Source organism: Microcebus murinus, chromosome 1 (genome assembly GCF_040939455.1).
Source record: "Microcebus murinus isolate Inina chromosome 1, M.murinus_Inina_mat1.0, whole genome shotgun sequence".
NCBI lineage: Eukaryota > Metazoa > Chordata > Mammalia > Primates > Cheirogaleidae > Microcebus > Microcebus murinus.
In genome coordinates this window covers 10,782,793-10,802,018 of record NC_134104.1, presented here as the reverse complement: position 1 = coordinate 10,802,018, position 19,226 = coordinate 10,782,793, and the positions used below count along the sequence as shown (strand labels likewise).

Here is a 19,226-nt window from a genome sequence, read left to right as displayed (position 1 = left end):
CCTAATGAGAGGCTAGTAAGGAAGGATTAGTACAAATTTTGTTCAGTGGAATTGTGAGGAAGGTTCTAGTAATTACTAGCATAGAGAAGGGAGAGACTTCAGAAATAGGGAAGGAAAGGGACCACTCATTTTCTGTTATGAACACTTGTGATCTCTCTTTCTTTTTCTCTCTTCTTTCACCTCTGAGTGACAGTAAAGATGATGGCCAATGTTATATAACCAAGTCAAAGTCTTGGGAGTACCTGGACTCCTTGTTAAAATTATCCCTGATTCCCTGCTGCATGACTACTTTTCCATAGTTTACTTACATAACATACATCAGTATGCTTCCAAATAAAATAAAATCCTATTTTTCCCCTAAACTAAGTCTGATTTTATTTTTGTTCTCTTACAAAAAGTATCTTAAGTAATACAGTGTCACTGACTTCTTAGGCATAAAAAAAGATAAGAATCATCAACTTTCCAGGAAAATACCTGAGTCTAAGGCAATACTATAAAAAGCTGATGAAAACTCTCTTACAAATCTATTCTTCAACAGCTTGAGGCATGCTGTAAGGCTAAACATATTCTAAATTTATATACATATTTTCTAAACTTATATCTTCCACAGGAGAATGAAAATTTCAAAGACTTATACAAAAGCCATATGCTATTCATTTTTGTGTGACTGTCTAGGATACATGCATAAATATATATATTTGCAAAAATACTTGTTATGGGTTTTTAAAAAATGCAATAAACTAAATGTTTCCAGGCAATTTTTAGTTTTACAGGAATAGCAAGAAAGAAGTGCTATATGATTCAAAATGGAATGGAGAAGAGAGTTGCTATACAGCCTTGTCAGTTAGCTCTGACTTTCCTTTTCTCTAGAGATTTCAGTCTGGCCACAGATTGGGAACCTGCCAGGAAAGGGCTGAGTCAACCATAGTAACAACTATGGTTATCTTTTTATCTATAAAATTGCTCTAGCAGGGTGAGGTGGCTCATGCCTGTAATCCTAGCACTCTGGGAGGCTGAGGCAGGAGGATTGCTTGAGGTCAGGAGTTTGAGATAGCCTGATCAAAAGCAACACCCTGACCCTCTCTCTACTAAAATAGAAAAATTAGCCAGGCACAGTGATAGATACCTGTAATCCCAGCTACTCGGGAGGCTGAAACAGGAGGATCACTTGAGCCCAGAAGTTTGAGGTTACAGTGAGCTATGATGATGCCACTGTACTTTAGCCTGGGTGACAGAGTGAGACTCTTTATAAAAAAAAAAAAATTGTTCCAAAGCCAAATAGTGAAAAGTTTTAAATGTTCTGCTATTGGTTGGTATCAAACTCTCAATTTTCGTCATTGATGGATATTTGTGAACAAATTCCAAAAATCAGAAAAGTATTTCTTTTCTTTTCTTTCTTTCTTTTTTTTTTTTGAGACATAGTTTTACTCTATTGCCTGGGCTAGAGTGCATTGGCATCACCATAGCTCACTGTAACTTCAAACTCCTGGGCTCAAGTCATCCTCCTTCCTCAACCTCCCAAGTAACTGGGATTACAGGTGCAGCCTCCTGGGTAGCTGGGATTATAGGCGATTGCTACCATGCCCAGCTAATTTTTCTATTTTTGGTAGAAGGGGTCTCACTCTTGCTCAAGCTGGTCTCAAACTCCTGACCTCAAGCAATCCTCCTGCCTCAGCCTCCTAACATGCTAGGATTACAGGTGTGAGCTACTGTGCCCAGCCAGGAAAATATTTCTGTATCATACAAGGTCACAATGAACATTAATAATTGTACAGGAAAAAAATGGAGATGATAATAAAATCTATGACTCAAAATGGGAATATGAACTATAACTTACCGACTACTTCATCATCTGGTTGAAAGAATGATACTTTGCTTCCAACTAAAGAAAATTAATAGTTAATATTATAAGATTATTAAATATAATCCTTAATTAACTATTAAGATAAATTTTAACAATCCTTGGGTTTATAAAATGTCACTAACTCAGAGAAAAGGCCAAGAACTTCTAGTACATTTTGATGGTTTATTAGGACTATAGGATAGAGCACTTCAAATCTGGATTCTCTAAAAAATCCAGGCCATGATTGTTGACACCATGGAGAAGTTTGTTTCTCTCTGCCTATTTAGCTAACTTTAAAGATAAAGAAGTAAAGGAAAATAATCCATTCTACAGGTTCTATGATACTATGATAATTCTGTTATTTTCCACCCCACCTGTGGCTAGCCCAATCTTTTACAATTATTTTAGTTGCAGAATCTCACACAACAAGGATTTTTTCTTTTTAGAAACTTTGTTGCCTAGGCTGGAGTGTAGTAGTACAATCATAGCTCACCATAGCCTCAAACTCCTGGGCTCAAGTGATCTCCTACCTCGGCCTTCCAAATAGGTAGGACCAGAGGCTCATACCACTATGCCTGACTAATATTTTTAATTTTTGTAGAGACAGGGCCTTGCTCTGTTGCCCAGGCTGATCAGAAACTACAATGGAGAATACTGATAAGAATCACATGTAAATTATTTGGATTTGGAAAAGAAATCCAGATTGGTGCCAAGAAATCTTTGAAACTTTACAGAAATGACCTTGTTACATTTTCTCTGCATAATCAGAGAAAAAACCTCTATCATGAGTCAATTCATTTGAATATATTTGTTCAAAGAGTTATAAGAGGAAAGGAGAGGTAAAAACCCAAACATTGTTGAATGCCTACTATGTCCAGCATTTTAGTTTGTTCACACATTTAATCTTTACAACATACCTATGAGGTAGGTATTATTATTCCCACTTAGCAGACAAGGAAACTGAGGTAAAGCGATGAAGTAAGGTGAAAGCCTAAAAATCTGAAGTGGCCCCTTTTGGCTGGCTCTGCCAGTGAATTGGCCCCACAACACATTTGTTGGTACTCAGCAAGTAACTCTAAGTCTGGCTTTCCTCTTTTCAAGTCCTCCTTTTGCAGCTGCTTCTTCTCTGAATCCTTCCTGTGCCATCATCCCCTAATCCTTTTGGCTTCTGAGTCATTGCACCTTTCTCTCTTCCTTCTGCTGCTGATCCTTGTCCACCTGAGATCACTCTGACTCTTTACTTCACACTCCTCTTCTTTTCATTATACCTTAAACAGTGGCATTCTGAAAGGTCCTATGTTTATGTCTCTCCTCCATTTCTATTCTCTTCCTAGGTAAGCTCATCATCTCTACTATTTTAAATACAACCTACATGTTGATAACTCTCAAACATATACATTTCCAGCATAGGTCTCTCTCATCCTTGAGCTTCAACTCATGTAATTGCTTACTAGATATCATCAGTGAGATGTCATGTAAGTACCTTGAAGTCAAAAGTATAAATCTGCACTCACCATCTTCCTCCAAATTGGATCCTCTTCCTTTATCAACCAAAGGTACCAATTCATGCATTAACCAGAATTCTGTAAGTCATTCTTCATTCTTATGTTATTAATTCTTCAGTTCCAATCAATTATTACATCCTGCTTCTATTTCCTCAATATTTCTTGGATCTGTCTCTGTTCTCCACCTCTGCCACCAATATCTAGGTTATGGACTTTGTCACCTCTGGCCTGTTGGCCTATATCTAATCAGTCCTCCTGCTTATAGACCTGTTTGCCTCGAATCTACCCTTCATTCATATGGCCAATCTAATAATCTCCTGAAGTATCCAATCTGATATATGAGGTTCAGCACAAGGTCTGGCCCTTGCCTATCTTCCTGCTTCATTTTTGGGAGGAAGAAATCAGTGTTCATATCATCATTAAAATAATTTGGTCAATATCTTTTATTCTGCAAAGTTTGAAGGAGAATTTTCTTGACAAAATATTTATCTCCTGCCAAGTATCTTGTCTCTGACTCCTGCACAGAAATTTATTTTGCCTCTAGCAACATCAAATTCTTTGTAATTCTTATATACATCCCATTTTTACTTGGTTCTTTGTCTTTTCTCATGATATCCTCTTTGCAGAATGTGATTCTCCACCTACCCACTCCTTACTATCTGGACTACTTACTCCAAGAACTCCTTGTTTCTTCTGGCTGGGTTGGGCAGCTTTCCTTGGAGCTTTTATAATAATCTGCTCATATGTACTTATCTGCCTCTCCTCTAGCTAGTGGGCAGAGACTGTTATATTCATATACTAATCACTTAGCAAGTGCTCATTAAATGTGGAATAAATGATTATCTGGTTACTATTTTCACTTTTTTGCAGTCCGAGCAGAAAAAGGGAAAGGAAACAAAATTATCATTTAGCTATGTCAGAAGATTACATTGAGAAAGACTATCAAGTACTACAGATTAAAATCACAGGTATAACTCAAATATAGTCTAATCACATTAATATATTCACATATGCAGTAAGAGCAAACATACACTGGTTAATCATGCACTACCTAACCTATTAGCAGTGAATATTAAGTGTAGGTCTATTTAGAAACAAATTTTATCAAACACTTAGACGTACTGTTCTGTGTGTTAAGATCATTATTTAGCAAATAAAACTTAAAAAATATATTTTAAGGCAATGATAAAATCTCACTGGTTATTTCTCCTCAAAAACCATAATTCCCATTTTTTTACAATGAACTGCTTAACTTTTAAATACTCAATTTTAGGCAGTTTTAAAAATTTAATGTGACATAGTTACTGACTGTTACATAAGTTTTGGTCCAAAGCTAACTTACACAAGTAATTTATGCTGGTTTGTAAACATCATAAAAAGGATGATATTTGTCATTCTATTCAATATATAATTATTTATGTATTTAAATACATAATCCCTAAATATTTACTAAGCTATAATAAGCTCTTCAATTATAAAATACTAATTAGGTCCTATTTTTCTTTGTAATTAAGGAAACAAGAAAAGAGGCCAGACATGGTAGTGTGTACCTGTAGTTCCAGGTACTTGGTAAAACTGAGGCAGGAGGCTCGTCTGAGCCCAGGAGTTTGAGGCTGCAGTGAGCTATGACCACACCTGTGAATAGCCACTACACTCCAGCCTGGGCAACATAGTAAGACCTTGTCTCTTAAAAAAAAAAAGAATATTTTTGCATAATTAAATTTTATGTTTGAAGGGGCAAGTATAATTTTTTGTACTGGTAAATCAATTAGCTACCATTAAATTTCTTTCACCTTAGAAAATAAATATAGGGAAAAAAAGAAAATAAAGATAGATATTTACATCCATCAACTTACCCTCTAACACAATTCCAGCAATTTCTCTCCCAACAGGAAAGAACTCCTTCTTCATCTTCATTTCTGCCAGAAGCTAAATCATGACAACGGCTGTTAACACATTATTGTCAAGAATAAATCCTAGGCTTTCTCATACATGAGGAAATCAAGAGCAAAAATCAAACCACAGAAAGAGCAAATATGACTCAATTTTTGGAATTAAGACCAAGCAAATAACTTTACCAAACAGAGTAGGAAACCAAGAGTTTGCTGAGGAATTAGTTGATATATAGGACTTAGAAATGAGTGTTATTATTCAAATTACCATTAATGTTCTTTAACTTCTTTACTCTGCCAGGTATGAAGGGAAATTATGGCACAAACATTTCTTGGTTGGCTAAACACTATTTATCAGTCACCTTATTCAAGTGTGGAGAGGGAAAGGGAGAGGACATTGTTAGATAAGGAGGTGTGGCCAATGAGAACAGAAGGTATTCTATTCACACACCCTTTAAAATCACCTAAGTTTTTCTCACAAGTCTTGGAATAGGGAGCAGGTGGGAAGAAGTGATGGATATTCATAGGGAAATTACTGTATTTCAGATTCATGATGATTAGAGTTTCTTTTTTAGGCCAAATTTTTATTTTGAAGAGATTAGTATTTTTTTAGGTTCTGACCAAATTAATTATAAGTACTTGTCTTTTGAAGTAACAGAGTATACTAAGATAAGCCTATTTAAGTTCCTGCCATCTATAAAAATACTAGAGATGTTGAAAACATTTGTAGATGTCACAGATTTAAGGAACAGTAAACAAAAAGAAATTGAAATAATTATCTTCTCTATTTCCTTTATTTTTCACTTTTTTGATCTCAAGTGTGTACACTTGATTGTCAGAAGTCTTTTTTTCAACACTGAACTTAAAATACTAGGTGTTTTACAGTGTTTCTTTTATGAACATTTCCAGAGTTATAATCATGGTTTTAGCAACTGCATCCTACCTCCTTCACTTATCATAAGCATTTTCTTACATTACTACACAGCTTCATACCATTATGTTTAACAGATGTGCAATATTTCATTCAATTGATTTTACCATAATTTATCATTACTTTCAGTTAGACAGGGAGATAGATTATTTTCTACACTAAGATTTCATTGGATTTTTCATAGTTTTAATAAGAACATTTTCTGAATACAGAAGTCTGCAGATAATGTCTAGTACTAGTATTCGTGGTGAAAAGACTTTCAAAGATCTCACTAATTCATTGCTCAAATCATGCTAATGTTACACAGTGTTCAATGGAAGCCTATACCATGTTCTGCAATTTCCCTAAGTGTGACTTCATCATAGAAAACTTTTAGGTTCCTTAAAATTATGGTGACATTATAATCCAATAAGTTAGGGTCCAATAAACTATGGTATTAATCTTTAAAAAACTGAGTAAACGGACTTGCTTTATTTATCATGTCACATTTAACTGGAGTTTATTTACCATTTGAAAACCTTCCTTGTATTTCATAGTCAATAATAAAAGATTACTAAAGGGTGGTATGAGGTAGAGATGTATGTTTATGAGAGAAAGGGAGACAAAGAGAAATGATAAGAATAATATGAACCATATCTAAAGACATTAACTAGAAATATCTACAAATTGGTGGTTAATAAATTAACTGATTAGGTTTCTAGTTTCTATCTTTATTGTATTTATAAAGGTAACATCTTCCTTATTAATAGGCTTTACTAATTATAAACTCTCAGGCCAGGTGTGGTGGCTCAAGCCTATAATTCCAGGCTTGGGAGGCCAAGGTAGGAGGATCACTTCAGGCCAGGAGTTCGAGACTAGCCTGGGTAACATGGCAACACTCATCTGTACAACAAATAAAAAACAAAATTAGCCTGGCATGGTGGTGTACACAAACAGTCCTAGATATTTGGGAGGGTGAGGCAGGAGGGTTGCCTGAGCCCAGTGGTTTGAGGCTGCAGTGACTATAATCATGCCACTGCACTTCAGCCTGAGCAGCAGGGTGAGATCCTGTCTCAAAAACAACAACTACAACAACAAAAACAAATTATAAACTCTCAGTGTTTTGCAAACTAAAGAAGTTTATAAAATATTTTCATATAATGATATACATGACTTCCATCAGACTAATAATTTACCTCAATGTAGAAATATATAAATGCACACTAAATATTTTTTCCCTAGCTATTCTATTCTTCTAAGGATGATAATTTCTTGGCACTCAGAAGTCAGTTATCATTGTATTTGTACTTTAAATATACTAAAAGACTTTCATTTGACTTTTGGCCATAATAAAAACACCAATACCTTTGTATTTATCTGGCTCAGAGCACAAGCTTTAACTTGAAGTTTCACAAAGTTATCTTCAGTAACAGGAAAATTTTCCTAGAATCAAATGATAAAAATATGTTACACATTTCCATGGGAACATGCCTTTATGCTTTCAAAATTTTCATATATAATTGAACAAAATTAAACCATCCCCAAATCTCATGGCTAACAATTTAAAAAGCTACAAGTAATTATCCAACAGTATATACTAAAAAAGAATAAATGAATTTGGGGTACAATTTTTAAAAAGCTTTAGGGTAAATATGTTGAAAAACACTTAAATACCAACATGGATACATAAGTAGACAATAAACTTAGGATAACAAAGAACAACAAATATTGTACTTTATTTTAACATAAATAATCTCAAAACATCAGATCTTCCCACCTACAGGGATGTCTTTAAATACATATATATAAAACATATAGCCTTTACTAAATTTTGGAATTTTCTTAATGCTATAAATGAAATTCTTTTCAAATTCTCTAAGAGTCATTTGTTCATCGCTTCCTTAACATCTGTCTTAGACATTTCAGCATGCCCCATGGGATTCTGGGGTCAAAATACCAATTTAATGAAACATAATTACCTCTCAAATTCCACAACTAGATATAACTTCAGAGGCAAAAAATATCCCAAATTCAGACACTCTATCTCATCTATCTATATTATTAAATATAGTATCATCTCCTTTAAATAATGATACTGGCACCAATAATTAAATTACTCTCCTCAACCCCTATAAGTCTAAAATTAGATCAAAAACTTGCCAAGAATAGCTACTTGACCCAATGGTAGAGGCCAAGTAGTCTTTGAGATTTAGACTCCTGACCTAAATGTTTTTGGAGTTAGTGAAAGACAAGAAAGAAAAATTGGATTGTGTTCATGATACAGAAATTCTTATTATTAGTACGAAATACTGATATACATACAGCACTTACTTTTCATCCCTAAAGTTACAGTGGAATGATTTTGGCTTGCCACAAATCACCAATACTGTATATGAAAATTTTACTATCTATGCTCAAGGTAATAGAAAACTACAGAACATTTAAAGCTTATTGAATGAGGTAACTTTGAAAAACTCTGAAATTTGTGCAGAAAAAGTATTTCCTAAAATATAACTACATTTTGAAAAGTTACTTTATTGTGCTGTTCAAAAATAAATTGGGTTAATTTTTCAACATATAAGATTATTAAGTTTGTTTTGTTTTCCTAATACCTTTCATACCACCATCCTGAGGAACCAAAAACTCTTGTGTTGCAACTCTTTTAAAATATATTTAAAATTAGGTAGTGTAATGGCTCCAGCTTTTCTCTTTTTGCTAACGATTGCTTTGGCTACTTGGGGTCTTTCATGGTTCCACACAAATTTTAGGATTGTTTTTCTATTTCTGTGAAAAATGTTTTTTTTGGTTGTTTTGATATAGAACAAGGTACTGTGATAAGGATTGCACTGAATCTATAGATCGCTTTGGGTAGTACGGACATTTCAACAATATTAACTCTTCCAATTAATGAACATGGGTTATCTTTCCATTTATTAATGTCTTCAATTTTTTTCATCAATGTTTTATAGTTTTTCATGTATGTGTAAAGATATTGTATGCCCGTTAAATTTATTCCTAGACATTTTATTTTATTTTTTGTAACTATTGTAAATAGGATTGCATTCTTAATTTCTTTTTTAAGACTTTTTTTTTTTTTGAGACAGAGTCTCACTTTGTTGTCCAGGCTAGAGTGAGTGCCGTGGCATTAGCCTAGCTCACAGCAACCTCAAACTCCTGGGCTTGAGTGATCCTTCTGCCTCAGCCTCCCGAGTAGCTGGGACTACAGGCATGCGCCACCATGCCCGGCTAATTTTTTTTTTTTTTATATATATATCAGTTGGCCAATTAATTTCTTTCTATTTATAGTAGAGACGGGGTCTCGCTCTTGCTCAGGCTGGTTTTGAACTCCTGACCTTGAGCAATCCGCCCGCCTCGGCCTCCCAAGAGCTAGGATTACAGGCGTGAGCCACAGCGCCCGGCCTTAATTTCTTTTTTAGATAGTTCACTGTTATAGAAACGCTACTGATTTTTATATGTTGATTTTGTATCCTGCAACTTTACTCAATTTGTTTATTAGTTCTAATAGTGGGGTCTGTAGGGTTTTCCATATATAAGATCATGTTGTCTGCAAACAATTTGACTTCCTTATTTTCAGTTCGGATGCTCTTTATTTCTTTCTTTTGCCTAACCGCTCTGAGACTTCTAGTAATGTGTTCAATAGACGTGATGAAAGTGGGCATCCTTGTCTTGTTCCTGATTTTAGAGGAAAAGCTTTCAACTTTTCCCTGTTCAGTATAATGTTAGCTGTGGGTTTGTTATGGATGGCCTTTATTATGTTGATGTATGTTCTTCTATACCTATTTAGGGTTTTTATCATGAAGAGATGTTGCATTTTATCAAATGCTTTTTCTATGTCTACTGAGATGATCATATGGTTTTTGTCCTTCATTCTGTTAATGTGATGTATCACATCTGTTGATTGGCATACGTTAAACTATCCTTGTATCCCCTTGGGATGAATCCCACTCGATCATGGCCATCAGCGAAATGCAAATCAAAGCCACAATGAGATATCACTCACTCCGTTAGAATGGCTTTATCAAAAAGACAAAAAAGTAACAAATCCTGGAGGAGATGTGGAAAGGGGACCTTTTATACACTGTTGGTGGAAATATAAATTAGTATAGCCATTATTTAACATATAAATTAGTATAGCCATAGAACCTCCACAACTCTAGAGGTTCCTCAAAAAATTAACAGAACCACCGTAAGATCCAATAATCCTACCACTGGGATATACAAAGGAAATGAAATCAATATGTCAAAGAGATAGCTGCACCTCCATATTTATTCACAATAGCCAATATATGGAATCAACCTAAGTATCCAACAATGGATAAAGAAAATGTGGTATATATAAAAAATGTAATACTCTTCAGCCATAAATAAGAATAAAATGCTGCCATTTGTGACAACATAGATGAATCTAGAGGACACTATGTTAAGTGAAATAAGCCAAGCAAAGAAGGTCAAATACCACATTATCTCACTCAAATGTGGAATCTAAAGTTGATCTCATAGAAGTAGAGAGTTGAATATCAGTTTACAGAGGCTGGAGAGAATAAGTGGGAGGAAGCACAGGGAGAGAGGTTGGTCAATGGGTACAAAGTTACAGTTTGATGGAGGAATAAATTCTGGTGTTCTATCGTACAGTAGGGTGACTACAGTTAACATTAATGTATATTTTGAAATAGCTTGAAGACAGAATTTTGAACAGTCTTACCAGAAAGAAATGACAAGTATTTGAGGTGATAGATATGCTAATTACCCTGATTTGATCATTATACAATGTATATATGTATCAAAACATTATACTGTACCGCATAAATACATTTAACTTTTATTATGTGTCAATTAAAAACAAAATAAAACTTAAAAAAAGTTATACTATAATATGAACTACTATTTTACATAAAGCTTAAAGGAAAGTAATACAATTTGAGGAGTTTCATTTAAGTAATTTTTGTTCATTTAGTTCCACTCAAAATAACATAACAAGTCATTTAAAAGTGGACCTATGACATATGGAAAATACACTACCTTGTTTCATTTAATAATTAAATAATTTTTCTTACCCTTTCTTGAAATACAAATGTTGTTTCTTCATTTGTGGAGCTCTGTTGAAAATATAAGCCTTTCATTGTCACCTAAAAAAAAAAAAAATATATATATATATACACACACACACACATGAAGTCAACAAAGTTTTCTAGACCAAATAAAAGTAAAAATTGAAAAGCAAAAGGATAAAATGAAGGATACTCAATACCCTAAGTTTTAACAGCAGAGTAGTTTTGTCTGTTTTTGAACTTTATATAAATGAAATCATAGTCCTTTATGTCTGTTTTCTTTCTTTCAATATTATTTTTGTGAGTCTCACTCATGTTGCTTGTAGTTGTAGTCTATTATTCTCATTGCTAAACAGTATTCCATTGTATTAACAAATTACTATTTATCCATTCCACTATAGACAAACATCTGAATTGTTTCCAGCTTGAGGCTCTTACAAATTGTCTGTACCTCCATAATATTCTGAAATTAAAAAAAGAATATTCTTGTATAAATTTTTTTTTTTTTTTTTTGAGGCAGAGTCTCACTCTGTTGCCCCAGCTAGAGTGCTGTGGCAGCAGCCTAGCTCACAGCAACTTCCAACTCCTGGGCTCAAGCAATCCTTCTGCCACAGCCTCCCAAGTAGCTGGGACTACCGGCACACACCACCATGCCGGGCTAATTTTTTCTATGCATTTTTAGTTGGCCAATTAATTTCTTTGTATTTGTATGAACTTTTTGATGAAAGTAGTGTTATTGCATTTATTTTATGAATGAAGAAACGCTGAGTCTTAGGCTAAAACACATACATGGGATCTTATAGCACCAGCTGGGCTAGAACTGGGATACAAACCAGGTGCTACCAATCCCAAAGTTATTACTCTTAATTAGCCATTACATGTAATGACTTCCTATTGAGCTGTTCACATTAGATGTATCAGTTAAAAGTAGAATACTTTATCCTTTACGATTGATGATTATTAGGTATTTGTTGATAAAAATGGCTACATTACTTGCAGGGCTCTTTGGAAAATGAAAATGTATTAAATTTCAAGACAGCAACAGCAGAGCATTAAACCAAGCACAGTACCCTTCTGAGTGTGAGGCCCAGTAAGACTGCATAGGTCACATAAAGCCAGACCTGTGTGTTGAATCTTAGTGAATCTAACTGGAGCCATATACGTAAAGGGTTTTTATCGAGTGTAGTTGTGCAATGGTTGCTGGTTTCTAGGATGTGATAATCTAATATTGGTATTAACAAATGAATAAATGTTCAAGACATACATAGAAGTTATGGATGTAGCATATATCAACAAAATATATAAAAACATAGTAAACTAGGTCAAATGATTAATTCTAACTGTTTGGTCCTTATTTGTGTCAATGTATTTGGTGTGGCGTGGGGGTGGGGGAAAGAGCTACAGCAGCTATGTATTCCCTACAACATTAAATCTAACCTCTTCTGCCTAGATTTCTAGGCTTTCTAAAACGCACATCCACTCTACCTAGACTACCTTACTCCTCCAACAATTTTCCAACACATCCCCTCTGTTCCGTCTAGTCAGTATGACTTCACACCATATGGTTATTCCCTGTCTCACAGCTTCTAGGCATGGCCTGTTCTCTGAAAGTATGCTGTACTTAACTCTACAGATTCTGTTATGTAAATAAAACTCAAATCCTACCCCCTCTCTGGAATCATCCCCAGTAACACTCAATGCACCCCCATCTGTTCCATGATTCTAGATTTTGTTATATACTAAAACAAACAAAACCTTGGTTTATGTACTAACTAGTGGGCTCTCCCAACCATTGCTAGGGCAAATCAATATCCATTATTATTAAATAAATAAATCTCTGCTCCTATTCAGTCTAGACTTACTACGGTTGCCTTTTCGAGAAGTGGAACAATTATATATCAACACCTTGATTTCAAAGCATCTCCCTTTGTGATTCCAGAAGCTACTGTTTTCTCTGCCTATTGAATCTTAAAACATATGTATGGCATGTCTCCCAGATCAGCAGTCACATGGGCCTTATATTGTGCCCCAATTTCAAAGACTCTGAAAGAAAACTGCTTGTTTGTACCCCTAGTACCCTAGAATCCCCTAAAGCAAATATTGTATACATAACAATGCCAATGTTTTCAGTCAGATCATCATAAATAGTACCTCTAAATTTGGTGAAAATTGCCCTGGCTGATGGAAAAAGTAATGTTTTAGTCCAGTTAACTATGTGGGAATACAAATATCCTTAAAATTGCAAAGTAAAGAAATGAGGTGTTTGTATAAAAGCATCCAGAAGAAAACTGAGGAAACACTTGTTTTGCAAACCCAAAAAAGAAATACTGAGTTCCTAATACTAAGAAAATGGTAGAATGGATAAATAATATTTGAGGCCCACATGGTTTCCTAGGCAGAGTAAATGAAACATTTAGTCTATGATTTACTAACTTTTTATTGACTTTAAAGGTATTTGCACAAGGAAATAAAATAAACATTTTATTAAATAAAAATAGAAATTATAATCTATAATGCCACATTTCTAAGAAAGTCATATAACTTCAAAATTGTATGTTCTACTATAAACTTTGCTATATCAAAAAGGTACTATATAAAACTTTTTAATGACAATAAACCTGTTTAAAAATGTAGGCTGCCACAGCCTGTGAAAAGCATAAAGATTTATCAGATATATCAGAATTTTAAAATAGTTGAACTAATTCACAAACTGAGGATTATGTCAGTAATACTTTAAATTTTTATAATAGCTACATATTACACCTATTAAAAAATCTGGAGAAACAAAAATTAAGAAGACAACTATTTTAAATAATTTTGGGTAAAAGGAGAAAGAGGACTTTGCATAAACACTTGACCATAAACACTTTAAGAAAGTGGTTAATAAAGGTACTGATCTGTTAAGGGATTTCTAAAAATTCAATGGGAAGTAATTTCAAATGGTTTTATCCTTCTTATACCAGCAATATGAACTCTACCTGCTCTTCTGTTACACTCAATCCCCTAAGGAGCTCATGTATTAATAATTGTAAATAAAACCTCTACAGAACATTCCTTACCTATACTTTCAGGACAAAAGTGTCCCAACTATCAGATCAATGTCAAATTCAACAGATATAAAACTAGACTCATATTTCCCCCAAACAAGATTTTGCTGTAATCTTCAGTCATCAGAGATATTTTAGATTTAATCATAACTCCTTCTGCATTATCAGCCATAAAGATTCTTTTCCTTTATGATATATATACTGTCTGGCCTGTTCATTTCAAGGGCCATCACCTTGGCACAGGTGATATGCAAACACCTGAATACCTTAGGCCTGGGTTATGGCCAGGCTGCTGAATGTCTTCATTTCTCTCCCTCATCCAATCCAACTGTTAATTTTGTGGCCAACTAAATTCCTGAAAGTCCAAACTCTTCTTACATGCTCACATTTTTATTATTCCCCAACACAAACTCTGCAATACTATGGCCACTTCAGGTTCAGAGTTCAATTATGTTTTTAACTTACTCGTTTTTATTTTAAGGAAAGCAAAGATATATTGTCAAGCAGCTAGGCTACAGAAAAACAGATGAAGTCAACTCTGAAACATGGCCCTATGGTCACCACACCAGGCTCTCTTGGGCTGTGTGGGTAAACCATGCTCTATTCCTCATCCTGTGTAAGGACCTGTGTATAGTATTATAATACTAGCTGGATTTTTGGGGGGAAATATTCAGTTTTATTTTGATCATTTGGAAAGAGGTAAATTAAGTTTTAACAATGTTCTTACTAATCTGTGAGACTTTTCATACACATCCCATGTCAGAAAAAAATGTCAAATCATGTGCCCAAATATTTAGCTAAGAAACATGGTCAGGATAATCATAAGTAACTAGTGGGAGGTTTGGTTAAAATACTGTACTATACAGGTTGTGGAGGATAGTAGTCTTAACCAGATAGGCCACTGCTTCTTAAAGTGGGTGGTGAAAGCATGGTCCTAACAGTCGCAGGACATCTCTACATGGTATCAGCAATAGTCTCCAGAAATCTGTATACTCAAAGGGCACTCTGCATAAGCAATGTGCAAACACACAGATATCTGCTGCATACAACTGCATTGCTCTTCTGTGTCTGTTATAATAAGATAGATAGGCACAAGAGATGCCATGACAGTGGCTTACACCTGGCTAAACCCTGGAAAGCAATTCTAGCTAATGACATGTGTTATAAGAACTTCAAACACATAGTTTTTTAAAACCAAATAAAAAATGCATGAAGTTACATGGTCCCTATCACTAGAAGGATTGAAACGGAGCCTGGATACACATTATGGGGGCTTCTTAAAAGAGATTCAAACATCAGTTTAGTGAGACATGGGGATCAAATGACCATTAAGGTCCCTTCTAATTATGACAATCTAGATTTTGATGAATATTATCAAGACATACTCAGTTGAATTTACATATGTGTGGCATATTTCCCATCCAAGTACTAACCAGGCTTGACCCTGCTTAGCTTCCAAGACTAGACATGATAGAGCGTGTTCAGGGTGGTATGGCCGTAGACAAATATGTGGCATATCTCTACATCTTATAAGCAAAAAAATAAAAAAGGTGGGGGGCACATTTGCTTGGAGATGTCAAATATTTGCTTATCTATGCAACCAGTGGTTTCCAACATGTGCCCATCTAGCACAGTGTCTCTCAACAAAGACCTCTTTTGAGTCTCAAAAGAATTTTTGATTACCTACCCCATCTCCATGAAAGCTTTATTTTATTATCTGCTGATTTTCAGAATACATTTTAACTTAAGAATCTAGGATTTTGTACCTGAGCATTCCCTTCCTAGTATCTCTGGAGGTGGGGTTAGGGAGTGGGGTAAGGTGGGCAGGATGGTCATTATCCCAAAGACTGGAAATCTCTGGTCCAGTTACTATTCAATGTATGGCATGTTCTAGAACAACAGAAGCTTAACTTTCATTCATATTTTTGAATTAACATGTATTTTCCCAAATTATACCACTGGGGAACAAGGAAGCCAATGGTGTGATGAATGAGTATTCCCTTTACCTAAGCTTGCTTAACCACTTGACACTGGAACGATGGAGGTGGAGGTCCATGGTGACAATAAATATAAACAATATAAGCAATGAATAATTCTCCTTAAACACTATTACACTATACTCTCTCCCCTCCAACTGATTTAACTGATCTTTTCGACCTACTAACATTATTGTGGTTTACAAATGCTTATTTAATTTTCCAGTTCACTACAGGATTCTGAATAAACCATTTCTTGCTTCAAATGCAAAATATGAATTGAAATTTTGATTGAATATTTACTAATAAATTCAAAATCAAGAGAAAATAATTTTATAAGATGTATTGTTTATTATGTATAAAAAGGGAAAATTATTTTGTAAAATACCATACTTTAGCATATGTGGATATGTGTATTCTTGCTTTTCTAACTTTTAAAACTTTCTTTTAAAACTCTCTTTAGCTCAATGTAGTACTGTTCACTGGGCCTATAAAAAGCATAAAGTTGTCTTTGAAATATCTTGTTTACAAGGGTAAGAAAACATTCATTTTTAACAATGAAAAAAAAAAGTTCACTACAAACAAAACCAAAAACCACTATGATTCTATAGTGAGGCACTTTAAGAATTCCCAAGCTTTCTTGCCCTCCTCCCTCAGGAGGCACACAAATGAAAAAAAGACTCACTACTGCTCAGGGTCCAGAGGCCTAAATATCTCCTTGAGGTTTTCAACTCTCTTCTTCAATCAGAACTTTGATTTTAAATGCACAGCCCGGAGAGTTGTAAAACTACCAAAATATTTCACTGCATATGACTGGCAGCTTGATCATGCATGGGGAAACCTGTCAGTTAGAAATCTGAACATTTATCCCCTGGCATAAACTAGAACAGAGGCAACAATGAAGCGAGATTAATGATAAAAGGTAATAACTTGTACACTGTAGTTATCTATGGATAGGATTTAGAAGTCATAACTAACCCAGTTTGAAACCTGACTCTCCTATTAACTAGCTGTATGACTACTTAATTTTAGCCTTTCTGGGCCTTAGATCCCATGTCTATAAAATAGGGATAATAATAGTAGTTACCTCAAAGCGTTGCTGTGAGGATTATATAATACATTCAAAGCACTCAGCACAATGCTATGCTTTCAATAAATGTTAGTTATTTTTACTATTATTTCTGTAAGTTGAGTAGAGAACCTCTAAAGTAGTTCTGAAGTCCATCTCACTGAAGTGAAACGTTGGTCACTGCAATCTTTTTAATTTCTGCAGTGGTCCTGCAGTGGATTTGTATCAGTGGATTTGCACTGTCCAGTAACAGTAGCCACTAGCCACAGGTGGCTTCTAAGCACTAGAATTGTATGTAGTCAGAATTGAGAAGTGCTGTTAAGTGTAAAATACACACCATATTTCCAAGATTTAATACGAAAAAAACAGTATAAAACACCTCAATTTTTAAATATTTGAGTAAGTGTTGAAATGATAATATTTTGGACCTACTGGGTTAAATGAAACATATAATTAAAATTAATTTCACATGTTTTTCACTTTTTAATGTGGTCACCAGAAAACTGAAAATTACATAAGAGGCTAGCATTATATTCGCACTGGACTTAAGTAGAACCTTGCTACTTACAACATGGACGGACAACACCTGGGATCTTATTACAAATGCGGATTCTCAGACCCAGGCTCAGACCTACAGCTTCAGGATCCGCACTTTTAACATGATCCTGACGTGATTCTTACAGAGTATTCCGCTGGTTAGCTTAATGAAGAGGGCAATCTGGCCCCAAAGCCACATAAATGCGAATATGACTGCTTTAGGTAACTGCTTTCCGAAAAAGAAACGTGAAGGGGAAGGAAGGTGGCAGCGAAGGAGTACTAGATAAAGAAAAAGAAATTCCAGTTATAGGAACAAAAATAAGCAGGGGTGCGGAATCCAACCTGGGAGAGTAAGTAGAAAGGATCTTTCAGACCTTTGCCTCCATAAATGTGGCGGGATATGCAAACTAAGATATAACCTACAACCCAAACCTGCAAAGGGCCAGGAAATCGTCCGTCAAATCTAGTCTTACCCGCCCCTCAGCGGCCTCAGTTAAGCTAGGCCGGGACAAGAGCGGGTCTCAGGTTGGGGTGCAACGCCAACCACCCTCCTCCCTGGGACCGGACGGTTCCGTGATGCGTCTCCCAATCTTTCGCCCAAACTCCTGTTGCCCAAGAAACACAACGCATCTCCCCGGGCTCACCTGCCTCTGAGCGGCCCCAACGGCTTGAGCCTTCGCCACAGCCACCTTCGCGTCCTTCCGCAGAGAACCCGCCCCCTCAGCCCAGGCGCTGCCCCCATTGGTCAGGCCGCTCGTCAGTCCGTGGGGCGGGGTCGGCCTCCGGGAGGCTGTGGAGAAGGCCATAGCAACCGACCTCCGAACTACTCCTCCCGGCATGCTCCGCTCGGGGAGAGACTAAGCACCGCCCCAGGGGCGACCGACAAATGGGGCGAAGTTGGAGTCGCCGAGGATGGGTTCCGTTTTATGCAGATTTCAGCTAAAGGCCACACCCTTCCTCATTCCAACCGAATACCTTATCACCTTCTTTTTCGTCTCCACATTATTCTTTCCTTTAAAATTTTCCGTAACTAAGTTAGGTGAATGTATCCTATCTAGTGCCTCGCATGGCAACGGGCAGATGCACCGAAATTGTAGAACAAAATCATCAAAATCCACGATAAAGAAACCCCAGACCAGAAACCTACTGTTACGCCTCATAGGGGGTGGGTAAAAGGGGGGGAGAATTCTACTCCCGCCCCCTTCACGCCTTCTGATTGGCTTATTCGTCTGTCACTCTGTCCCTTGCGAGTTTTTGTCTCCCCCCCGCTTTCGTTCCGGCGGTGGGCGGGGCCAGCAGCAGGGGGCGGTGAGGAGGCGCAGACCCTTCCTTCCGATTGGGTGGCTGTTGTTCCCACCCACCGATGGGCGGAGACTGA

At 35.9% G+C, this 19,226-nt stretch overlaps 1 protein-coding gene across 6 annotated transcripts in view; it reads right to left on the bottom strand.

Moving 5' to 3' along the window:
- Positions 1–18,779, bottom strand: part of CRYZL1 (crystallin zeta like 1) — a 40,923-nt gene extending 22,144 nt beyond the window's left edge. Inside the window, exons 1-5 of one of the 6 annotated variants that reach the window (XM_076000437.1) lie at positions 18,493–18,779; positions 11,226–11,297; positions 7,516–7,593; positions 5,205–5,277; positions 1,838–1,882 (exon numbers count right to left, since the gene is read on the bottom strand). In XM_076000437.1, coding sequence (XP_075856552.1) covers positions 1,838–1,882; positions 5,205–5,277; positions 7,516–7,593; positions 11,226–11,297; positions 18,493–18,687 — 463 coding nt within the window. In that variant the 5' untranslated portion in view covers positions 18,688–18,779. The remainder of the gene's footprint in view (positions 1–1,837; positions 1,883–5,204; positions 5,278–7,515; positions 7,594–11,225; positions 11,298–18,492) is intronic. The other 5 variants (XM_012747032.2, XM_012747034.2, XM_012747035.3 and 2 more) reach the window with 5 other exon arrangements.
- Between the last annotated feature and the right edge of the window lie 447 nt (positions 18,780–19,226).